Here is a 26,642-nt window from a genome sequence, read left to right on the forward strand (position 1 = left end):
CAACAACTAGAAATTCGTTAGCCACTGTGGACTGACTTTGAGTTTCAATCTGCTATACAATTTTTTAAAACCACAACTATATGAATGGGAAAAAAAGCGCATACCTAAGACTGGCAAACTTTGGATAAATGGACAGTTGTCAGAGGGAAAGCGAAAAAACACCTTAACACTTCTGGATTAAAAAGATGTGTCTTGTCTATGCAATGAAAACAATAGAACTGGCACTCGTGCATGCACTTGATCAGCTTTTATTATTTGCATGCAGTCCTTTTATATTTTCGAAAATCAAGAGCAATAAACAAAACAAGTTGTTCCACCTTCACACAAAAGGCATCAGTGATTTGAACAAGCATTCTCATTAAAGGCTGCCTTTTGTAAAGAGCTCATGTTGTCGAATGTTAGGCGTGCGTCTTGTCTTTTTTATTTGCATTATGGTACTACAAGTTAACTTGAGCCATTTTAGAATTAAGACTACAAATACTAGAATGCAATAGATGAACATGAACTGGATAAACTGTTACACCAGAAAAATGTAAAGGTTTCCATATCAGGGCCTTGTAAATGACTTGTGGAGAACATTTGGGACTCGTGTTCCTTGTCCATTTAGGTGTGTTATGGTTTTCATATTGGTAGCTCCCAAAGCAAGAACACTCTACAGCATGGGCTATTTTCAATCATTTACGTTTACAAATTATGATCTACCTTTAGTGTATGGATTAGTCACCATACTATAGCAGCAGTACAAGGTCTAGTGACACTTGGGAGGGGGGCTGTGCCCATGATTTTATAGGGTATGTGATGATGAAGAGAGCCCTTCAGGGCAACATTACTGCATGTGGAGTCCCAATTATGTGGGAGGCCACAATGAAGTCAATTTGTGCTGCTACAATAAGTCCTGCTGGTGTTAAGGCAATTCCTCTGCTAAGGGGCAGTGGTTATACCTTTAAAGAAAATTCCTGCTACCACAGCTGCCAAGTTCCCGTTTCCAGGTCCATGCGAGGGTAGATGGTCCAGTCTTAGGTTTTTTCTTTGCATTCTGGGGCTTGTAGTACTGGGTTGATAATGGCATGAATCAACATGCAAGTCCCATAATGCAAAGAAACACCTGTAATGGAGGAGCCGGTCACACATTTACTTCTTGGCAGGGCTGTACTACTCATGGATGAAATGTCCCTGCTTGAGCCAATGACTCGAGTTTGCAATAACGCGTCACTCGAAGTGTTTCACAGGAGTCTGGGAAGTGTGACACACGAGCTCCTTGCTAACGTCACACCGAAGTAAACTGGAAACTTGGCAGCCCTGAGTGGGTAAGGTAAAAACAATATCCGCAACTTCCAGTGGTCCATAACAGCTTGTTCTGCAGAAGTAAGGCAAGTTAAATATTCAGGACAGTGAAAGGCTTGGTAATTCAGTACAGCTTTACTTTGATAAACGAGCATATTGAGTGCCTAAAATGCCTCCTGGGGAAATGGTAGAACCTTCCTGGGCTGCAACAGCCCCGCTAGCCAGAGCCGAGCGGATGTGGGCTGGAAGCCTCCTCCTACAGACGCTCCGGGCCCTGGGGCGCTGGATGCGCGCATATGAAAGATGTCAGCCACCATGGAGTTCACGCGCATGCGCAGCAGGACCGTCACCCACCTGAGATGAAGGAGTAGGCCGCCAGGAGGTTGCTGATCAGCGCCATTTCCGTGCTGACTCTGCCCACGGGGTCCGTGCTGGTGTTGAAGCCCATCCTTGGCGTCTCATCCAGACGAGGCAGCAGAGGGCGCTCTATCGGGTAAAAGGTTGCCGACCTCCCCTTCTTCTTCTCTGCTGTGGGCAGAAAGGAAAGAGGCCGATAAAAATCCAAGTCAGTAGTGCCCCTTTAGACCAGTCCTTAAATTCTCCTCTGGGGAGTGGACACCAGGACTCATGGTGAAATACTTGTGAAGCACTACTATCGTGCAAACAGAGATAAACAACTTTATATTTTCCTGTAGCCAGCTCTTTCTTTCTGTCCCTCCCCATTTCTCTCTTTTACATCCACCCTGTCTGCGCCCTTTCCTTCATCATTCCTTCCTTTCTCGTCTCCCCCCCTCCTTCACAGCTGACTCCCTTCCCAGCGTTCTACAATTGCACAGCCAGGGTGTCAATGGCCCTAGAAAAAGAAGGGAAAAGACTGCCCCCCCGCCCCGCCCCCCGACCGCTGCTTGAATTGTAAAAGTTAGCAATATTCAGGGTTGAATGGGCACCTCAGGCCCCTGTGCCCCGGTGCCACTGCACCTGCTACACTAGTGGAAGCTACGCCCTGGCTTCACTACCGGGCTTTCTACATTTACTCCTATCTCTAGTTGTCTCCCACTCTACCCAGTGATTGAAATAAAAAAAATAGAAGTGCAGGTACCCTTTACCAGAGTATCTATTTGCTTATGGAAAGTGCAGGTACTCTCCAACTAAAAGTATTGGAGCTCTGCTGAGAAGTGCAGGTACTCAGTACCTGACAGCACCGGCCCATTTAAAGCACCGAGTCTACCACTATCTACAGCTTTCTCTCCACCCAGGTCTCCTGTATCCATCCATCCCCAGCCATACCCTTCTTGTCACTCACCTCATTATCTTTTATCACCATCGTCTCGAACCCCAACCCAACCTTCTCACTTGCTTCCTGCTCCTTCCTCTCACATTCCATCGACTTCTGTGTACCACTCTCCATCTTTCAGTCCCCTCTTTTTCTCCCCTCACTCTTTCCTCTCCTCGCCCTCTCTCTCTCTCTTCCTTCTCTTTCTCCCCTCTCTTCATTGCTCGCCTCTGCAGCTCCTACCTGCTCAGTGGTTGCAGCCCCCAATGTCCCCCCCTGTTCTGCATCGCCTCCCTACTTTGTTACACACTGAACACACACACAAGATGAAATTAGTAGCTTTAAAGCTAACGTGTAATCTGTGTTGGGGTAAATCAAAGGGGCGTTATCAGCGCCATTCCAAAGTGCTTTGTAACAGCAGTAAACACAGGCTGGCGTGCTTCAGACAGCCCAGGGCGGGCTCGCGCCTCCACGCGCGCACGACTTTACCCAAATTCTACAGCAATGGGCAAGGAAAGGCCGTGCCCCGGCGCAGTATTAATAACAGGGTGGCTCTCGACTCCTTGCTTCTTTCAGAGTCAGTTGTCATTGAGTTTCTCCAGAGCACAAGTTTCCCTTGGCAGGGTGGGGATTGCTGGTTAATGATTTGATATTGACTGCACCCCGGAAGGGGGTGACTGCGGGAGGAGAGAGACTCTTTAATCTTTTATACTGAAACGGGTAGCACAGGTTCATCTGATGCTGACGCTTTACATGCCACACAATACATCATCCTGTTGTTACCTACATTTGTATGGACGCAACCCTAGTATCAGTATGGTCCTTACCACTTGCAATCTTGGTACCCGTAGCAGATCTCGAATTCTCATTGGCTGGAGTCAAAGTGATCTATTGACACTGCATTGGTTGTGTTTCTTATTGACAATAGAGCATCATGTTGGATAGTGGCCTCCAAGGCCAGCGTGGAATTCTTAGTGCACCATTAAGGTGGTTATGTACAATCAAATCAGAGAGTAGTCATGCACAACAAGCGTTCAGCGCGGTGCCCTTCATGGCTCAGTGGACTGATGTTATGTGTGCCTGGCTCAAAATGGAACACCGAGGAATGCTTGGCATCACTAATGGCATGTTCACAGGTGCCAGCCTTCAGCATAGGGGAAATTCCAGAATACAGTGGAATTACAGCACCAAAATGGCGTTGCCTGCCAGAGTCTAGGCTACGCTGCACATTAATTTTGTACTTTTTGTGCGCGGGCGGCTGTTCAAGTGTGCAGGTTCACCTTTGTTCATGAAGAGAACTTGTGCTGCAGTAGAGGGCTGTCAGCACAGGCAAGCCCTTCTGATGCCAAGCAAGGAGCTACATGCGGCTTGGGTTGTTTCTTAGCATAAGCAAAAAAATGCAAATGGCGCCTGGCTCCTTTTTGGGCTATAGTTACACAGTTTCTTGCAGCTGTCACAATGCTTCTCTATCTATAAGAAGCATTTTGAAAGAAGGGACCTGTGTGCCAATGCTCCCGTTAAAAAGTTAAACAGTGTGTGGCATTTTTTCTAAGAATAAGAAAAAAACAAAGCAGAGCCTGCCTCTTTTCTGGGACACAGACGTACAATTCTGTGCCTCAGGCAAGAGTCTAGGCTCTGCTGAGAGTTTTTCCTTTGCCAAAGAAAAATTCTGAATTGTGTGTCTGTGCCCTAGACCTGCGACAGACTTTGCAAGATTTGTTTCTTTTTTGCAGGGGCACAGAATCCCTATACATGTCTGGAACAAGTCAAAGGAGGTCTGACTTGCATCACTAGATTCCTTACATTATACACTAGTAGAAAAAAATATAATTGTTATACTTTTGCCAATAGTCCTGATTTTGATATCTGCTATTAAAAGAACAGTGTGCCATAAGCAGTGATTCTGCTTCAATTTAGTGATGTGTGCTTATATTTCGTAATTGATTGTGCAGACTACATTCCTAGGAAAACCCACTTATATTTAGTATTGCCTGGCGCTAGACGTTTTGGCATAATTTCCCTGGCTAGCGTTCTGGGATTAAGGTTTGTAACAAAGAGCTGAGACAATTTGTTGAAAACTCAAAATGTATTCCTATTATTCCTTATATCTTCAGGCAGCAAAGATTACACAACTAAATCATTCTGAATGTGCCAAAATTAAACATATATTTTGTATGGGGGGCACAAAGAGCCCAAAAAGGTACATGTATTTGTACAACCTAACACTATTTTTCTATTTTTAAAGAAACTCGCACACATCAGTGCATGAACACCCTTAACAGTGAAATGGTTAAAATAATGGTGGTGAAAAGGTTAACATAATGACAGTGAAACATACAAGGCATGAGATGAGTAGTAGCATTGTCAGTCATGCGAGGTGGCAATGCGAAGTTTCAGATATTACCATTGTAATAAGAATAGTACATTGATTCAGCAATGTACCCCCTACTCATCATAGGAAGGTAGGGAGACATGACTGGCTGCTTCCTTGCAAACTATGCACACTAACATAATTCAGTCCAACGATTAACACTAAGTGTGCTGTCAGCAACAACCGAGAAAACAGGTGACAGATGGGCTAATACCTGGCCCGTCTACTCGTTCCCTTTAAGTACTATCAGAGGATGCATGAGGGATGTGACCAGCAGAGCCTTTGGGAATGTTCCTCCTCCCTGCAACTTAGCCTTGTCGCCAGCTGAAGAGGATGTATGGGAGAAGGGAACATTGGAAATGAGTGAATTCAGCTAGGGCTGACTCAGCAAGGAAACCGTGTATATGGAGGACTTGAGGATAATGCTTGCTGGAAGCCCCAAACACAATGGACTGACCTCAATAGTTGACCGCAAGGCCTGCACTCTGCTTTCTTCAATCCCCCCTCACCTCTACTAACCTAGTAAAAATTGTAGTATTCATCAATTAGGTGATGTGAGTATGGTCAACCAGATGCATGCACTACCTAAAAGAGGCTTTACTCAACAGCTACCTAGTCCTCCATGTTGCTTGTCACTGGTGGGTTCACGGGTGCCAAAGTGGAGAACGGCAATGCACCTGGTCTCTCAGAGTATGTTAAATGAACAAACTCCAAAAAGTTGAACTAACAGTCAATATGCTTTCCACCCTTCTTTAAAAAAGACGATAACATCATCCAGTCCTTGCCAAACTCCTCTCCCGATAAGGGGCAGGGTCAAGTCTTGAATTCTTTGCTTCATTCACAAATACCTGAAAAAAATGCTCACCTACTTCTGTGACAATATATCAAGATATGCCATGGACTACCAAGGAGGCCAGAGAAGCACAACTGCCTAAGCATTCATAACTCCAGGTAAACAGGAAGAGGTGACCAATTCAACTTTTTTCAAGCTCCAAGCCCTTGAACAATCTTCCACCAGAGATCAGGACCTGCCTCTTCCCACCTCCTCCAGAAACATGATAAAAAACACCCCACCAAGCAGCAACCAGGAGCAGGGCTGGGGAGCCTCTCTCCCCGTATGTGTTCAATGCAGTCACCCATGTTCTGTCCTCAGAAATTCGGGTTTTTGATGTGAGCAGTACAGGCGCTATAAATTAAAGTGAAAAAGTACTCAAAAACTTGGATCAGAGAAGAAGTGGAGGAGATCTGTTTATCTGTGACATAACCAAGGCTTCACCTGCAGTCTCATTCAGGAATTTACAGAAAACAAATATCTGTGTCACAAGCAGCCAAGTAGACCACCTCAGTTGCTGCAGCAGTGAATGCTCATCTACTCACTTGACTAAGGCAACCCTTAAAACGCATATTTTGTCTTCATGTAAACAATGATGGATTTAAGTATTGGACAGAAGATGAGGGGGTTTCAATGAGACAGGCCTGCATTGTAGAGCTGAATTAAAGACACTTGTATAGACCATTGTGATTAAACAGAGATCCTGCTCTTTCTTGTACTCCGCCACTTCATCCGCTCAAAAACTAGCACAGCCCCATAACTATCAGTCTTAGTGCGGGAAGAAGCCACCCACCAACAAGCACTGCCAAAGCTAAAAGGTCTGGTGTAGGGTTCTAACACATTTATCAGTAGCACACACAAGAGGGAGGCGACAGAAGTCGAGAGGGAGAGATATGGTTGTAAAGTAGTCCCTGGCGTAGTTCAGTGGAAGCATTTGAGCAGAGGTGGAAGGATACACCCAAATAGCCAAAAGCATTAAGTAAGACATGAATACTCCGATATGCTGAGTCAAGATGCAATTGGAAAAGTCTCAAGCCAGTGGCTGAAGGGTCTGGTCGAAGAAAGCCAATGGTTGAAGGGAATTTAATGAAAGCCCACTCTGAATACTACTAGCAATAGGTCGGTTTGACAGCTGGGTTATAAAAACCAATACCTAAAAATGCTCAATGCATCAGTTTCGACCTAGGGCAAGACACGATTAACGAGGGTGACGCAACTAATGCCCAACAATGAAAAATAACCCAGAAACAATTTGTAAAACCTCAGCTTGAGGCTACCATACCTGGTTGGCGGTGCTGTGTTATGAAATGAGAGACGTCGGGGAAGAAGGCACCATCGCCTATCACGTTGGGATCGTAGGCTCTTGGCAGCTGTGGGAAATGAGGTCTCTGGGGTCCTTGGTAGTTGGTTGGCTTTGGCTGGGATTCATGGAGGAGTTTCTTAGGCACTGAAAGAAAAGGAGCATGCAGATGGAAACATTAGGAGGTGGAGCCTTATTGAGCGCAGACCTGAGCGAGGAAGTAAAATGTGGGTTAGCGTTTCATGTTCAACAACAAACTCGAACACAATTTGGCAAGTTAGTATTCGATGAGGCGCAATAATAGTCCAAGCTGACTGCTACAACTATCAGAGTCAGGCAACATAGGTAGCAAAGATCTTTTTACATTTGCTGACCTGGTAGCTTACCAATGACTGTGCTTGCTTTAAAATTCAATTAAACTCAATGTGTGCATTGACACAGATGTAACTCTGTGTTATAGCGCACTTCTGCTGAATCTATGGCCTCATAGCACTCTGGGCAAGCATTTCCATACTTTCTCACAGACCATAGTCATGGTGTGAAGGTACCCTGGTGTGTGTGTGGTGTATAATCTGTAGTGACGATTCTTGATATGTTATAGGAATGTCCACTTTTAGATAGGCTGTCTTTTTTTTGGCGAGTAAACCACAGGGTTGAATGTGTATATGTTCTCACCCTAGCTCTAAAACTGTCTGTCTGTGGGACGGTGGTCAAGTCACATGTGATACCTGTGGCACCGACACCTAGAAAAGAGATGTTCTCTACCTCTGGAAGATGAAATACCAAGTCAAACCCATCGAGGCTTAAACCAGTTTGCTTGTACTCACACACAGATGGCGGCAGCAGGCCCATCAGCTCAAGGAAACATCCTAATGGCCAAGGGACAGTGTTCTCAAAATAATGGCAAGCCCTTTGATATCCATTAAATATGGTGTGTTAATCGCCTGATAATTTATTCAAAATTATACAAAATCTGAAAAAACAAGGAGTCACCTCCAACTTCACTTCAGAAGCTGTTTTTGTATTTTCTACTTTTTACCTAGCAATGCCGTTGTGTCTAGGTAGTGACCAAGGAAAAACCGAGTTTATGCATTGCTCTTGCAGTGAGGTCTAAAAATCTAATAATGTGGCAGTGTTTTTTTCTTCAAGCTAAGGTTGTAATCTATCTCCTGAGTAGGTATTTTTAACATTACAACATCTCTTGATTTCTCATGACTTCATCACACTGTCTATCCCGTGAGCCCCTGGAGTAATCCCATAATAATAGCATGTCCCTTACAACAATTGTAGCTTATTTTGTAGGACTGTGCAAAGCGCCGTCTTTCTGAGCCCAGCCCATGAATGGACCTAGTAAATTTGATTTCAGGAGCTCTGTACTGGATTCCAATATTTATAACTAACACATTGCAATTCTGTAATGGTTGAAAGAAACTCTAAAATAAAGATATAAGGGGTAATTCCCAATTATGCTTCTAAAGTTTTGACACAAAGAGTGTCTGCTTTTTCAGGTCTCATTTCCTACTTCAGCTGTAACTCTATATCCTGCGCAGTGAACAGGCTATAACGTTGTTAGGCACGGTTTACGCACATGAAACATGTGATAAAGAAGTTGCAAAGGATGGCTAAGACTACTTTTGAAATTCAGATGCCACGGGCACAGCCATTAAATACAGTGAGCCTAACTCATCTAGTGCTTCTATGCAGGCTAGGCACCCTAAGTCTCAAGTAGCTATGTGCCAAACACTCACCAATTGAACAAGCATTGGAAATGCAATAGGTCTCGCATTAGAAAAGTTGGAGCTATTGGTCTTGTAAATGATTTTTTTTTATTTATGTGTTGTTTTTGAAAATAGCTAAATTAATAGCTTTGTCATTTACAATGGCAATAGTTATAACTTTTGCAAATGTGACACCTATAGCATTTGTAATGCAACATGTTTTGTATTTACGTGACTTAGATGTATTGATATTACAAATAACAATGGCTTTTAATTTTTGTAAATAATTAATACTTAAATAATTTATTTAATTTATAATGGCAATAGCTTAAACGTTTGTAAATAACTTTTGTGAAGATTATGTTCAGTGTATTTTATTGTGACAAAAATCCAAGAACATTGCATTTGCACCTACACACACACAGAGCCACACACATATAGATGTGGTGGTGGTGGATCTGGGGGATATGGTGGTGGTGGATGTGGTGGTGGTGGTGATGGTGGATGTGGTGGTGGATGTGGTGGTGATGTGGTGGATGTGGTGGTTGTGGATGTGGATGTGGTGAAAGTGGTGGTGGATGTGGTGGTGGAAGTGCTGGTGGTGGGTGTGGTGGATGTGGTGGTGGTGGATGCGGTGGTGGATGAGGTGGCGGATGTGCTGGTGGATGTGGTGGTGGTGGATGCGGTGGTGGATGTGGTGGTGGTGGATGCGGTGGTGGATGCGGTGGTGGATGCGGTGGTGGATGTGGTGGTGGATGTGGTGGTGGATGTGGATGCGGTGGTGGATGCGGTGGTGGATGTGGTGGTGGATGTGGATGCGGTGGATGTGGTGGTGGTGGATGCGGTGGTGGATGAGGTGGCGGATGTGCTGGTGGATGTGGTGGTGGTGGATGCGGTGGTGGATGTGGTGGTGGTGGTGGATGCGGTGGTGGATGCGGTGGTGGATGTGGTGGTGGATGTGGATGCGGTGGATGTGGTGGTGGTGGATGCGGTGGTGGATGAGGTGGCGGATGTGCTGGTGGATGTGGTGGTGGTGGATGCGGTGGTGGATGTGGTGGTGGTGGTGGATGCGGTGGTGGATGCGGTGGTGGATGTGGTGGTGGATGTGGATGCGGTGGATGTGGTGGTGGTGGTGGATGTGGTGGTGGTGGATGTGGTGGTGGATGTGGCGGTGGTGGATGTGGTGGTGGTGGATGTGGTGGATGTGGCGGTGGTGGATGTGGTGGATGTGGTGGTGGATGCGGTGGTGGATGTGGCGGTGGATATCATGGTGGATGTGGATGTGATGGTGGATGTGGTGGTGGTGGATGCGGTGGTGAAGTGGTGTTGGATGTGGTGGTGATGGTGGATGTGGTGGTGTTGGATGTGGTGGTGGTGGTGGTGGATGTGGTGGTGGTGGATGTGGCGGTGGTGGATGTGGTGGTGGTGGATGTGGTGGATGTGGCGGTGGTGGATGTGGTGGTGGATGCGGTGGTGGTGGATGCGGTGGTGATGGTGGATGTGGTGGATGTGGTGGTGGGGAGAGAGTGGGCAGGGCTTCAAGTCCATACTCCAATACAGCACACCTTGCATAGCAGTGCATGGGCTGACCAGGCTCGACCTATTATATGAAATTAGAAGAGAGAAGTACGTTGGGAGTAGATAACAAAGGAGTAAAGGGAAGAAAAGTCGGGAGAAAGAATGAGTTACGGAGAAGGAGGGCAACATGCTTAATTCAAAATTAAAAGTACGGAGGATATGGAATGTGGAGGTGACAGCTGGCAGGAACGAGAGGAAAGTGAGAGATGTCTCTTTCTTTATAAATAACTTTTCGAGCTGTGGATAGAAGCATCACAGAATTTGAGTGAACGCGAACGTTGTCTATTTTTTCAGCTCTTAGAGCATGCACTCTTTCTCGACATTAAAGCCTTGCGGACCCTAGTGAGAGTGACTTGTTTTGAGTTTCGTTCAAAGCCACTTTGCCGCTGTCTGCATTGGCTTCACAGTACATATAGCTCAACTTTAACAACTCTGGCTAGTCCCCCCAAAATATGGCTGGTGTGCTGAAGAGTGAAGAAGGTGACGTTGCTCGTGTGCCAGCAGGAGAGGTCCGCAGTTGTGCGTCTCCTCCCTCATCATCTGGCTCCTGGAGGAGGGTTAGCGGCTCTCGTGATGTCCTCGGGCAAAGGGAGGAGGGTGGGAAGAAGCCGGGGGGAGGGAAGGAAGGGGGAGGAGAGGCGGGATGTATTTTCAAGCTTTAAACAAGGGGCGGAGCGAGGGGGAGGTGTGCTGGGAGAGAGAGTGGGGAGGGGAAGAGCTGCTGGCAGAGCATCCATGTTATGGGCGATGTGTTGCTGTAAAGTGGATTATAGGCTGATCGACTAAGAGTCGGCAGGCTGGGGAACAGATGCTGCTGGGGAACGGATGAGGGGAGGTGCTGGCGGCTGGGGAGGCAGGGGGCGGAGAGCAAGGGGCGGAGCGGGAAGAGCTGCAGAACAAAATAGTGTGTAACTTTCTTTCTTTACCGAGCAGTTTATGCAATCTCTACAAGTTGCGCTATAAGAATCTGGGAAATTTTCCGCATGTCCAGCTGATGCCTGAATTCCGTGCTGTATGCTAGAGTGCTGGGGGGAGGTGGCGGAGCGGGAAGAGCGTCGTGAGGGGAGAGAGAGTGGAAGAGGAAGAGGAAGAGAGAGTGGAAGAGGTGTGGCGCCGCGGCCAGGGCGACTGACGCTGGAATCTGGGGACCACGGTTCGATCCCCGGCTCCGGCGGCAGGTCAGCTCAGCACCATGTGACTCTGGGCAATAGCTCGCTTAATCTTCCCGACGGCCCCCCAGCGCCTAGAGACCCTTACGGGTGATTGTGCGCTTTACAAATGTGGACTTTAGAGTGGGGAGAGGGCGGAGCAGGAAGAGCTGCTCTCGGCAGGCTGTGTCAGTGTGGAATGCTGGCGGCTGGGGAGGCAGGGGGCGGAGCGAGGGGGAGGTGTGCTGGGAGAGAGAGTGGGGAGGGGAAGAGCTGCTGGCGGAGCATCCTTGTTATGGGCGCCCTCGGAAACATGCCCCGTTCTGTGAGAGGAATCGGTGTGGAGAGCAGAGGCTTCCGCCAACAGATGGGTAGGAGAGACTGAAAGCTATCGGGCAGGGGCTGTGCTGGAGGCGACTTGCAACCAAAGAAGCCGCACTGTAAGCGGTGATGCATAGGTGTATGACACAAGAGGCAAGCTGCGTCTTGAGCCTCCTTCCGCTCGAGGCAGAACAGACAGTTTCACGGAAGACAAGCAGTAAAGTGGATTATAGGCTGATCGACTAAGAGTCGGCAGGCTGGGGAACAGATGCTGCTGGGGAACGGATGAGGGGAGGTGCTGGCGGCTGGGGAGGCAGGGGGCGGAGAGCAAGGGGCGGAGCGGGAAGAGCTGCAGAACAAAATAGTGTGTAACTTTCTTTCTTTAGCGAGCAGTTTATGCAATCTCTACAAGTTGCGATATAAGAATCTGGGGAATTTTCCGCATGTCCAGCTGATGCCTGAATTCCGTGCTGTATGCTGGAGGGGGAGGTGTGCTGGGAGAGAGAGTGGGGAGGGGGCGGAGCGGGAGGAGCGTCGTGAGGGGAGAGAGAGTGGGGAGAGGGCGGAGCAGGAAGAGCTGCTCTCGGCAGGCTGGGGAACAGATGCTGCTGGGGAACTGATGAGGGGAGGTGCCCTGAAGAAATGCGACACGGCAGGCAGGGGAGGGGGCGGAGCGGGGGTGTGGGAGGAGTGCGGCTGAGGGAAAAGACATGCAAGGCAGGCGGCTGGGGGCATGTGCACGCGCTTTTAATGTCAATGCGCATGCGCATTGAGCTTGAATTTCACGGGCACTGCAAGGAATCGCCATCGATTCCTTGCAAGTTGGTTAAAGTCTGTTTAAGCCCCCATAGTCTCGTAAGCTCAATGCGCATGCGCATTGACAGGCGAGACCTAAAAACAAGTTCAATCGCTTTTTTCAATTTTATTCATGAGGTTCAATAAGCATGTTACGTTTTTTATGGATAAATAACATGTTCACTTTTATATAATTCTGTCTTTTTTGTATTTTGTTCGGCAATTCTTTATTTTTATTGTGCCGCTTTTACATAAATAGGGAACGTAAAAATGAAAAAAGGTAATTACATTTGTTTTATTTCTCTTTTTATCAAACTAGGCTAATTAAATGTATTTTCTATCTCTGAAGTTTTATAAAAATGTGTGCAAACCAAATGCCAGCTGGCAATTATGGAATGTCTTGAAAGAAGATTCTTAATACATTTAGAAGCGGTGTACAAAAGCAAACAAAGCAAGAATGAGTAAAAGCCCAATTTAAAGGCGTTAGTTGAACTTTGGCTTTGCCAAACAGCATCGGCAAAAAGAATATCCTTGTTGCTGATGCTGAAAAACATTGGCCAAAAAAAGCCAAACTGCAGCTGCAGTTTGTGAAGTTATGCATGCACACGTGACCCCATGCCTGTGCATGCATAAGACATGGCACATCAGAGATTTGTCTGGTTTGCCAACAGCATCTTGGGGACATTCGGAAAGCTTCCCTGGGAATGCATTCCGCTCGTTGTTTACCATGGGCTTTGTGGTTTGTAATTCACATTTGCTTGCTTTATATTTGCTGGCTCTATTTGTTTTAGGCTATCCAGCTAGAGTTCATCCCTTCCCTTGCCCAAACCAAATGTATTCATCCACCAATGCTTGATTTCTGTAAATAGACCTTTGACTCTTGTTCTTATCTGGTCACCTTTGCTGTTCATTCAAAAACAGGGGTCAATGTCAGGTTCTCTCTTCCAGAGAGCTTGGTGTTTACTTTTCTTTCTCAGACTTCAAAGTGAGAGAATTTATGTGACAATCATGCTGGCTCTGGGAGAGTGTTTTAGGAAGGCTGCATGATGTTGTTTTTTTCCCAGCACTTAACAAAATGTAAATGCCTGTAAATGTGGTGTGCAGATATTTCAGAATTAGAAATGCCCAAATAAAGCAAATTTTTTGGGTCATTCTGAAGTGTAGAGGAAATAAATACTTTAAAACAATCACAACAAATCAATACACTGTGTTGACATTTCCACACATTATCATTTCTGCGCTGTATGCTTTTATCAGTGAAACTGTACGCCTGCATATGTAATGGCGATTTCAATTGAAGATGTGTTGTCTGTAATGGAAGGGTGCTACCACATAATGCATATTCCACTCTACTCTGCACCACTCCACACCACTGCACTCTACTCTGCACCACTCCACTTTACACCACATCACTGCACTCTACTCCACTCTATGTCACTGCACTCTACACCACTCCACTCTATGCCAAGGCACTATACGCCACTGTACTCTACACTACTGCACTCCACACCACTCCAGCCTATGCCACTCAACTCTACTAAGCACAACTCCACTCTACGCCAATTTGCAACACTTTACTCTACGCCACTGCACTCTAAGCCAAAACACTCTACGCCAATGCACTCCACTCTGTACCATTGCACTCTATGCCAATCCACTGCACACCACTCTAATCTACTCTACATAACTGCACTTTATGCCGCTGCACTCTACACCCCTTTACACCATTACTCCATAGCACTCTATGACACTGCACTCTACTCAGCACCACTCCACGCCAACACCCTCTACTCTGCACCACTCCACTCTATGCCACCTCACTCTACTCAGCACCATTCTACGCTACGCAATTTCCCTCTACTTTGCACCACTTCACTCTACACCATTTTACTCTACTCTGAAACAATCCACTCTTTCACTCCACTCTATGCCACTGCACCCTACTCCGCACCCCTGTAGTCTACATTACTGATCTCTATGCTATTCTACTCTACACCTCTGCACTCTACCCCACTGCACTCTATGCCATTCTACTCTCCATCACAGAACTCTATGCCACTCTACTCTGCACTACTGTACTCTGCAGCACTCCAACGCCAATGCACTCTATACCAATCCACTCTACGCCTCTCCACTCCACTGTTAGCACTATACCATTGCACGCTATTCTACTCTCGAGGCCACTCTACTCCACACCACTCTACTCTATGCCACTGCATTATATGCCACTCTATACCACTGCACTCTATGACAATCTACTCTGCAACATTGCATTCTATGCCATTGAAGTCTACGTGACTCTACTCTGCACTGCTGCATTCTTTGCCACTGCACAATACGTCACTATACTCTGCATCACTCCACTCAACCCCACTTCACCCTGCAGTACTCCACACCACTTCACTATATGCCACTGCACTCTACGGCATTATACTCTGCAACACTGCACTCTACGCCACTGAACTCTACGTCATTATACTCTGCACCACTATAGTCTGAAACAATGCACTTTACACCACTGCACTGTATGGCACTCTACTATGCATCATTCCACTCTATGCTGCTTCACTCTGCAGTACTCCATTCTACGCGACTGCACTGTATGCCACTGCACTCTACAGCACTATACACCACTCTATTCCACTGCACTCTATGCTACTCTACTCTGCACCACTGCACTCCATGCCACTGCACTCTATGTAACACTATAATCTATGCCACTGCATTCTGTGATGCTGCATTGTATACCGCTGAATTCTATGCCGCTCCCCTCTACCCTACTGCGACCTACACCACTTTACTCTGCAATGCCAATGCACACCACACCAGTTCACTCTACTCCACTCCACTGTTTGCCACTCATTCCAATACACAACAATGTATGCCACTCCACTCTAAGCCACTCCACTCTACGCCATTCCACTCAAGGCTCCTACGTGCCACTCCCCTGTACATCACTTTTAGCCATGCTGAACAGCAGCAACACTAGTGTACAACATGGCTAAAACTCATTGGCAAAGTAAATAGCTCTTACATAGGCTAGACCTGTTGGATTTGCCAATGCTTGTTTTACTTAGATGTTCTACGTTCTGACCTGCAAAGCCAGAATATCTACAGCTTGTCAACAAATGTGAGACAAACTCATTGAAAGTGAACCTCCCCAGCGACGTCACATGCACTTTTAAACCATTATTTCTTAATTGTCAGAGGAGGGTTTGTAAAACTTGCATTGAGGTTTGTGGTTTTATACCAATTTTATCTGATCTCATGCAGTCAGCCTGTACCACCTCTCAGTGAATGAGAGGCTTGTAACCGGGCTGAACACGCATACAATGTTGTTTCCAAGTCACAATGATGCTGTTGTTTTGAAATCGAAAAGGAGAACAATTAAAATCAGATATTTTATAGTTCAAATGAGATCATATGTTTAACTGCTTGAAAAATTACCCACATTAAGAGATTTTGCCTCGACTCGTCATCCTGAAACTAAATGCTGAAGAATGCCCGGAGACGGCTAACCTCAGGCAGACGTGTTTACATAGAAAAGTACAGAATTTCAGAAGACGTGGCAACTGACTCACGCAAATAAAACACACTTCAAGCACCGAGCGGGAATCCGATTAGAAGGGATGTTTAATTTCTGGGAAATACGGTGAGCCTCCCACGCGCTTCCAAGGCTTGCCTAACCGTATCCATCGCCCGCACATCTAAGTCAGCTGTCCCAGGATAGGTCTATGGCAGGCGTTTTATCTAGAGCATGGGTACTCACAAACTTTCTGTTGGGGCCAAAATTACAGTGTGGTTTGTGGCCGAGGGCCGCACCGGTAGGGGTGGGGTCAGTGGGGGGGAGGGGTCGGGCTAGAGTAAAAAAAATCGAACCCATTTCAAAACATTAGACAATGCTGTATTTCAAAAGCAGATGTAACTACAAAGAGCACATTTTGATAATACATTTTTATTAGCAGACAATAGCAATCTTAAGAGGCATTTCATAGCTTCATACACACCATACGCACTTTGACCCCAATTCCATCACAGCCTCTCTCTCAGTCAGTTAGTCTCTCTCTCTCTCTCTCTCTCTCAGTCAGTCTCTCTCTCAGTCTCAGTCAGTCAGTCTCTCTCTCTGTGTCAGTCAGTATCTCTGTCAGTCTCTCTGTCAGCCAGTCTCTCTCTCTCTGTCAGTCAGTATCTCTCAGTCAGTCAGTCTCTCTCAGTCAGTCAGTCTCTCTCTCTCTCAGACTCTGTCAGTCTCTCTCTCTTTCTGTCAGTCTCTCTCTCAGTCAGTCTGCCAGTCTCTCTCTGTCAGTCGTATCTCAGTCTTTCGATCAGTCAGTCTCTCTCTCTACTCTCTTTCCACTGTCTCTCCTATCTCTCTCCACTGTCTTTCTATCTCTCTCCACTGTCTTTCTATCTCTCCACCAAGGCTTTAAGTGGGCCGGGTCTCATCGGTGCTGAGCACCGGCAGCTTCTGAAAGGGGGCCTCGAAACAGGTCCCTATCGGGCTCCGTTTCATGCCCTGGCACAGGTGGTCCGATTTTTTCCGGACTGCAGTGACAGCAGGCACATCATGTGCACGTGCTCACACTACTCACTTCTCACTAGTGGAGACATTACGGTATGACGTCATGCCAGGTGAGCGTTGTTGGGGCAGGGAAATCCTTTAAAGGGAGTCGTTTTCTCTCTGGATTTCCCTTCTCTTTTTGAAACTCAGGAGCAACAACACTGTTGTGGTGTCACCAGGGCTCTAAGTGGAAGCTTTTTCAATATTATATACTAGCCATAGTTGCTGCTTATTTATCTTATGCAACTAACAACCATTGACAAAGACAATAGTCCTGACTTATTGTATGTATGATGTTACTTGTTGTATCATATATCTGGATGCAATGAAAGAAACAGCAAAATACAAGTTGGGCGGCACACTATGCTAACGCACAGATGTTTAGCTTACATGTTTAAGCCACGCCCTTATTTATATTGACCACGCCCCTTTGAGAGACCCCCCCAGTTTTTTCATCCCACTTAAAGCCCTGCTCTCCCCTCTCTCTCTCATCTCTCTCTTTCTCTCTCACTCCACTCTCTCTCTCTCCCTCACTCTCTCTCCACTCTCTCTCTCCACTCTCTCTTTTTCTCTCTGTGGGGCCATGGGTACATTTCCTGCAAAGTCTGCATGCCTGCGGGCTCTACTATAAGTACCACAGAGCTAGAGGCTTCAAAGACCTTGCCCCTTCCTTAGTCTGTGACCGAAAATTCCCTGCAGCATGACTGCCTTTGTTTTCAAATAACGGTGGAATAAATGCTTGACCTCAGGGACATCTTACAGATTTGTGGGGCCCTGGGTAAAAGTATTTTGGGGGCTACTTTTTGGAACAGATTTGATTTCATGATGCAATTTCAGCTCTTTCATGCTCTCTTTGGTCAGTGCACGGAAACACTTGTCCAGCAACCAAATGTGTTTACATCTAATATTCAGGGATATTGACGTGTGTTTTCATTATTGTAACACAACAGCAGCTTACTAATATTACTGCAAATAATCTCTGTGACCCCACTGTCATTTCTCATATGTGAGGTCCTGTACTGATCTAAAAGAAATTTTAATGATGTTGCATGCAACATAAAGAGAACATTTCTCTGAAAAACGTCTGTATAGGCAGACTTTCACACACCACTCACATTAAAAATAAATTGACGGCCAACGGTATTTAAAACAATCTGTTTAACAATTATTAAAGGGGATCAGGGCAAGACTCTCGCAGAACAGAGCTGGCTCCATGAGGGGGTCCCCTGAAAGGCTGGGGCCCTTGGCCAGAGCCCATGTTGCCCAACTTGAAAACGCTTTTGTCTCAGTGAATTTATGAAAAACATACATTTTTATTTATTTAGTTGTACGATAGGCCAGACACTTCTGACAGAAACGTTCTACAAAAGGACAACAGCTGCACATAACTAGAAGGACAGGTAAGATGGATACCATAAAGCAGAGTGATGGGCCAAAGGTGTTTGTGATGGATCAACAGCAAATCATAACAAAGCGACAATGTGTGTCTTTAGTTGTTGTGATCACATTCAATTAAATTTCAGGGTAGTTTTAAACTCACTTAGTGAAGGGCAAGCACGGGTCTTAGGAGGTAGTGGGTTGCAATGAAGTGAGACCTAGATGGTAGGGCAGGGGTTGAAGTGTATTTAAAACAAGCATTTGCAATGCAATAGGTCTCGCATTTATGATAATATGAGCTATTGGCATTGTAAACAACCAGCCTTTTATTTGTGTTTTTTTTTAAATATGAGTAAAAGGCATTATCATTTACAATGCCAATAGCTTAAACTCTCGGTAATGTGAAACCTATTGCATTGCGAATGCGTGCTATAAATTTTTTTTAAAGCGTTCGGAGAGAGCGTGTCCAGGCAGGACAAAGCTATTTGAGAAAATAGTGCTCGGAGGCTGTAATTAAAGCCTATCCAGCAACAACACACGTAAAAGGGGGTGTCGCCATGGGAGGTTACAAAATGAGACAAGGCGTACTAAGGAGGGACTACTAAGCCTTTTGACCAATGAACACCCACAGTTTACAGTGCACAACGACACAAGCCAATGAAAAATGTGGGTGGAGCTTCAAGTCCCTACCTCAATACAGCATGCCTTGCAGAGCAGCGCATGCGCAGCCCAGGTTTTGACCCACAAACATATGGGAACTGTGATGCTGCATGCAATGGGGTGGGGGGCGTGGTCATGGGTCTGGCTAAGAAAACTAAATATTCTGTAATTTTTTGTTTTTTTAATATATTCAGGCAACAATATATAGAATAACACACATACAAAATGAAAAGCAAGTTATGTTAATCAGTGGGAAATGCACTATCACATATTATGAAACCTATTATTTAATGAACTGCACCAGAGAGCCAAAGAACTGAATCATTGTTGGCACAGTAGAAAATATGGACTTGTCAATGTTTATTGCTATAAGGTCCCAGTATGTGACAGAAATCATTGTGAACATGTAAAGACATTACTTTGAACTTTCATTACACACAGTATAATTAGGTTGCTACAAAATACGCAAAAAAGGTTAGAGGTAAAAAAAGTGCTTCTAAAATATATATTTCAGTAATACCTAGACAGGACGTAGGGCAAATCAAAACTTTCTTGTTTCCTGCTTCTGAGTAGTTGTCCCTTTTTTTCTTTCCTATTCCTTTTCTGTGTTATGTTATAGTACCTGTCTAAAGCGCCAGGACGCCCCTTTGCTGGGGCAGCTGCGCGCTATAAAAATAATATTAACATAACATAACATAACATAACACACTGCTCAACTTAGCTGGTAGCTCCCTTACAATACCTCTTAAAAAGAATAAATGTGTATCATCAAGAAGCTTCAAGTTATTCCATCAATTAAAGCCAATACCGGCTTTCAAGCACCCTTTACATTTGCAGATTGACCAGTTATCAGAATTAACCATCCAGGGACCGTTGTCTTTTCACAAAAGTAGAGGAACAATTTTTTTTAATTAAAAATGTATTGGCACGTCGTGCCCCTCACATCCCCCCACTTCGACCACTGCGTTAGAGAGATCAGAATCAGGGGTCTGCAATAGAGGTTTGGATGTGACCAGCAAGTTCTGGTTGGTGGACCATAAATTCCTGGTGGGTTGGTAGCAGTAGTCAAAGAAGGAGGTGATTTCCCTTTGTGAGATATCATAGAAAGAGAGACTGGAAAGTTGAGATGCTTCAGAAACTGGGCCTGGCCACCCTACATAATGGTGGAGTGCCAGGCAGCATCCAACCAGAGGAGAACTTCTGGGATAGCACATTTTTCTGTCCATATCCTCTGTCTGTACGCATGCTCTGATAACAACAGAATGTGAATGAACAGGGATTCCGCCATTTGTAAATGAGGTAACACACATACGTGACTACATTTCTTCCACAGGTAGGGTGCCACCAAACCAGTATTTTTATGCCCCAGTCGGTACACAAATTTGAAAAATCACTGGAAGCCTTTATTTTTTCACTTATCAGTACACATTTAAAAGAGTAAATATAAGAACAAAGCACTTTACAATGTTTGTCAGAGCTACCCAAGTGACCCCTGACTGATAATTGAAGTAATCAAAGACAGAAAGGGCAATTTAAAAATGAAAACAGTCACTTTTATTTGAAGTTTTATTTAAGTATCATGTCCGGGCCTTTGCAGAAATTTAAAACATGAATAAATGGCTAGTATGTTTCTCTGGACAAGGTGGCGACCCTAGCACAGATAGACACACTTTCCGTATTACAGAAAGTGCATTCTGTCCTTAAGCAGGGCCAATGGAATTTTGCAATATTGTGTCCACTGTGTTTTCCGCATAGTTAAGGATCTGTCACACTTGCCACATAGTTCAGCATCTACTGCAAAATCAGCAGATTTTAATTTAAAAAAATATTTCTAGGTGAAACAGATCAAAAGTTACTAATAATTACTGATGTATTTCTAAAATAGATTATTCTCATTGAAAAGAATTCCAGTCATGGACAGAAGTGCCAGTATTTTTCCCTTGAAGCCAAGTACAAAGCTGACCTAAAAATACAACATATGGGTGATAAATGAAGAAAGAGACATCCAACTCAAACATCAGTACAAGTGAAATGAAATAAGAGTAGCCTGAACAAGTATATGATAAATTACTGAAGGCATGCCAATAAAGCAGAGCAAATAATCCACCGGAAACCTATTCTGAGCACCAAGAGGATGCAGTCGGGGTGACAGAACATCGGCCAATCCAAACCCAACCTAGATCCAACAAGTGAAGAAAAAAAACAACACATGGTATTATATTCTTGAGAAAAGGCGAATGTTTGATTTTCTTTTCGAGCAGGAAAGTATATTTTTGTTGTTTTAAGTGTTAGGGTAGCTTTTCATAGAGGCCTGTACCAGACAAAGCAAAAACATCCTTCTAGTAAGATAAACTAGTAGATATCTTTAGCTCTTCGACTAGATTCACACTTGCCTGACTTGCTGGGCTTAGAACAGTCAGGCTTTGTTAAAGGACGTTTTATTACAGACAACACTCACTTATTTTTTTATATCTTCACACAGCACACACCCTCTGGCTGCCATACCATTGGATGCTGAGAAAGCATTTGACAGGGTGGAATGGTCCTACCTTTTCCAGACCCTTAGGTGGTTCGGGTTCGGACCTAAAATAATTTCTTTAATTTCACTTTTGTACTCTAACCCAAGAGCAGCAGTGTGCGCTAATGGCATGTCTTCCTCTTTTTTTTACCTTGGGGAGAGGTGTTCGTCAAGGATGACCATTATCTCCGTATCTTTTCAATCTAGCCTTAGAACCATTTCTCCTATGGATTCGCCAGAATAAAAATATTCATGGATTTAATTTTAATGACACCCATATTAAATGCTGACGATATATTGTTATTTGTTTCTCAACCCCATTCCTCTATAGCTGCATTTTTGACCGAGGTTGATTCCTTTGCAGCAGTTTCCGGATATAAATTGAATAAAGATAAATGTGAAATATTACCCTTGACAAAACACACTTTTAAAGAGGACTATTTGCATGGTGTCCCCAGTATATTAAATATTTAGGCCTCCACTTCACTTCTTCCATCTCAAATACAATCTCTAGATGCATAGACAATTGCATACAGAGAATATCTACTTTAACCACTAAATGGCACCCACTCTACTTATCATGGTGGGGTCGTCTAGACACCATAAAAATTATGCTATCCCCCATAGTCCTTGACACAATATCCAACATTCCATTATCCATTCCTTCAAAATGTTTTACAAAAATAAATGATTTGCTGTCCTCTTTCCTTTGGAGCAATAAAAACCTTATATGTCCATTTCTAAACTGATCCGTCCAAAATCGGAGGGCGGTGTTAATTTTCCTAATTTCCCCATATATCAAAAATCCTTTTTGCTACAGCAATCATCTAGATGGCTTTCACATCCCTCTGCAGGATGTCCCCTATGACTAAACTTGAACTCTCCTATTTATCCCCATTTTCCTTTCAAGAGTACCTCTCGGTCTCACGGAAACCACAATATCTTTCAACCCCCATAATTAAATATACATCTAAGGTTTTGCAACATACACACTCTAATGACTCCGTAAGTGGAATTTCCCTTTCTTACTCCATGATATGGCATAACAACATGATATTAATACGGGATTAACCCTTTTATTGGAAAACGTGGAGATAAAGGGGTTTAATATGGGTTCATCAGTTATATCAGTAAGACCAATTCATATCCTTCACACAACTTAAAAGTTTGTTTGATTTACCATCTTCCTTTCTCCCTAAATACACACTCCTAAAGCAAGCTATCTTAGAAGCATATGCTTGTTGCACACCCCCTAATACTTTCTCCACCCCTCATGTTCCCTGGGTTGATATACTACATTCCCTTTTACAAACTAATCCCAAGGCCTATACCATCTATAATTATTTACAAAATGTGGGTGCCCCACGTAACAAATCCAAGACAGAACTCGCTTGGTAAAAAGATCTTGACATTGACTGGCCAATCACGCTCTGGAACAAAATATGGAGTAAGATTAGAAAATCCTCAAGAGCTGCTAATACCACGCAAACACTTTTTTATATTTATAACAGGTTACTTTTTTCTCCAGCAACTCTGCACAGACAACACGCTTGTGGTTCAGATGCATGTTGGACATGCTCTTCTTCCCAGGCAGACCGTCACCATTTACTCTTTACATGCCCACCGGTTCAGGCTTTCTGGAGAAAGGTCTGGACTCAAATCAACTTAATTTTCAATTCTCAATTTCCTTTTTCTGTTCCCAATATATTTTTGAGCAGCTTGTCACAGATATGGTTAGATCATTCACCTAATACAAGAATTATTGACCTCCTATTGGCAGTTGCCTTCCAACAGATCACTAAAAATTGGAAAGACTTCACCAAATTATTCTATCAAGCTTAGTGGTATGCTATCTGTTATAATCATAGAGTAGATACAGCTTTTGTATACCCTGTTACCATGGCCACGAAACGTCTGTGTCTGTGGCTACCTGTTACCACATTCATTGAAGCTAGTGCTAAGCGTTCATCTTCTCCAACCCCTACACAACAAGAAGTTCCCAAACCTCCTTGATTTCTTGTTTTATATGCTCTATGATTTTTATATGTCTTACAGTTGTATATTGTGTGATTTTATTATTGATACTGTGATCTTGTTTCTCTGCTTAGATGGGCTAACTATGATTATATACATACCCTTCGTTTCTTTCCATTCAATGGCTACTTCATGTGACATTATGTTGTTACTCTCTTAGTTACATTGAGACTTGTTTTTTTCCTAATAAATACATTTCTTAACTTAAAACTAGTAGATATAACTTTGCAAGACAGGCCTACAGCCAAAGTGGGCACCATGGTCTAGGTTTAGCTGGTCACATAAAAGTTAAAAATTGTAGAAAATTAATCAGGTACCTACTACATACATGCTAATACCACTGTGATGTACATGTTTATAGCCGATATCTCATACAAACTGATGTCAGTACAATTCTGACATCAGGCTCAAGCTGAGACTGGTGGAATTTACAGTTCTTGCTCTGACATCAAATTCTCCTCCCCCCCCCCTTGTCTTTACCTGCAAGGACAAGGGGGTCATACATATGTTTTTTATTTGGGATAAACTCTGCCTGTAACTCCATCGTATGGTGTTGTATCCAGTTCCTCTAGTATCTGTGACATCACACAATCATTTAACCTTTAGCCTAGTCTACTGGGACGTCACAGAGCACTTCGGTAGTTACAGGAATTCCAGCTCATTGTCACAATGAGTGTTCTTTTTATTTTTTTATATATTTTAACTTAGAGCATCATTATTACATCATAAAGGTTCTATGACCACTGCTATGACCTCTGACTGTACAAATGTAACAGAACTGCTTCAATACTAAAAAAAAAAAAAACTCCCTGTACTTCTCCTGACTGACAGGCACTGCTGGACTATGTATATACAGCAACACCTCCTTCGCACTGACACCTTCCTCTCACCAAAAGTCTAGCATTTCTGGTTTAGATCGTTCTCAGTCCTCTGCGCTTAGTCCTCAGCCACAAACGTTCTCAGTTTAATCAGAGGAACTGGATCAACGGAAGTGAATTCGGACTACAACTCACATAATGCATTACACTGTTAGCCGAACGCCCAGTATTTCAGCACGGCTTCATACTCAGTGATAGGGAGTCACCTGGTAACTTTATGATATGTTAGCTCTGCAGGCTGGGTCATCAAAACTCGTGAGTGCCAGGTACATGGTACACCCTACAACATGAAAATGTAACCTTTGCTATGGAAAAGTGAGAAGTAATCTTATAAATTAAGTTGCTAGATGACTTTAGGCGAAAACCACTAAATCTAAATACATTTATACCGATGCTAACTGCAGCAAGTCTGAATCTTCCGTTTCTGGGAATAGATACTACACAGTTGGTGATGTGATGGTAATGGCATTTACATGCACTCTCCTTTGAAAAGACATACATAGACATGTGCATGTGTAGGTTGTAAAATATACGGCTCTCTCACATATGCCGTTTATCACCAGAGTTGTCAAAATCCACTTATTCGCTGCTCTCACTTCTCTTCAGTGAAAATCCAAGCCGCTTTTTCACTCATCACTGTGACTTTACAACAGTGCCACAGAAAAGCCAGACAGAATTCCACTGGTGTGTGCTGGGAGCCTCAGCGTAGACTGGACTGAGAGAACATCCTGGTGGAGAGCTGTACCTACCTGTTCATTACACAGGTAACGAAATTACCCTAAAGGAACAGACTTTCTGATCTGCAAGGACAATGGACTTTCTGATAGCTCTGAACTTCACAAGCTCCGCCTCCTTAATGAGAGACCCCCATGGTCCATTGTAGGCTAAAGTTCATGGATTATTGAAATTGTAGCTGTTTCAAAAGCGTTTGCTGCATTCATTTCACAGTGCCTTGAAGCATGGTCCCCGGTCCCACTAAAACGTCACAGCTCTAAGAGGGCCGAATACATTCCACATTTTCAGGACAACCACTGACTATCTTGTTTCCATTTAGACCTATCGTATGTTTTATGGGGATATCTTGAAGATGTGGCATGGAGCGAGAATGCTGGACTAGTTGCCACCGAGGCACTAACTCCAGAGCCGAGCAGAGACCCAGCGCTTAAATCCAATGGCAATTCTCACAAGCGGGCTGAGAAAAGGCCACGAGCCCCCAAAGCTCTGAGGGGCGGAGGGAGGCGGCATCACAGGCCAAGCAGAGAGGCGTCCTCCGATAAAAACAACATGAAACGTCCACAAATCAATGTTTTGTATGGCACAGGCTCGGAAACGGCCTTTCACCCGTCCCGCGGGGAGGTTGGGTCATAAATGAACTTGTCCTGCGGCTGCTGGCCCTCTTTGTCCTTGGCTGCGACACAATGGCTCCCTCATTGAGCCGGCCTTCCACTGACTTCCGGCGCCCGCGTGTCGACACTTCCTCCTGCTCCAGCCAATCTTGACAAGCACCCATTGATGGCGTCCAGCAGGCCGCGAGCTGCCTGACATTTGCCCTGTAGGAAACCCCCCAGGGTGAAGAGCATGGTTCTGGAGGAACTGGAAGAGGGACAATGAAACCGCGTCTCCTCCAGCTATAAGCAGCACTACAATTTGGGCTGTAATGAGGGTAATAACTCGGCGCAGTCTGTTTGAACCTCTGTGCCCTGCAGGGCCGGATTTGGAACCCAAAGCATATATTTGGAGTTTTATATAGCGCAAACAAGACCCTTACAAGTAACAAAGCGCTTTGCAGGCACTGGCAGACCAGCCCTCATGCAGTGGATTATGAGTGAGTGCAGCAAGCAGGCCTGACCACTACACGAAAGCATATCACTACAACGTATGCCATTACAACGCAGACCATTACAACGCACACCATTACAACTCATGCCATTACAATGCATTATAAGGTAAGTAATGAAGGTTTTTTTTTGGTTAAGGGTGGGTATGGGTTTGGG

The 26,642-nt window shown here is 44.6% G+C and overlaps 1 protein-coding gene across 1 annotated transcript in view; it reads right to left on the reverse strand.

The window, feature by feature from the left end:
• Positions 1-26,642, reverse strand: part of LOC144762482 (protein eva-1 homolog C-like) — an 811,149-nt gene that overhangs the window by 61,017 nt on the left and 723,490 nt on the right. The window contains exons 6-7 of the mRNA XM_078647696.1: positions 7,043-7,207; positions 1,639-1,812 (exon numbers count right to left, since the gene is read on the reverse strand). Coding sequence (XP_078503822.1) covers positions 1,639-1,812; positions 7,043-7,207 — 339 coding nt within the window. The remainder of the gene's footprint in view (positions 1-1,638; positions 1,813-7,042; positions 7,208-26,642) is intronic.

The sequence above is a fragment of the Lissotriton helveticus genome, chromosome 6, assembly GCF_964261635.1.
Source record: "Lissotriton helveticus chromosome 6, aLisHel1.1, whole genome shotgun sequence".
Taxonomy (NCBI): Eukaryota; Metazoa; Chordata; class Amphibia; order Caudata; family Salamandridae; genus Lissotriton; species Lissotriton helveticus.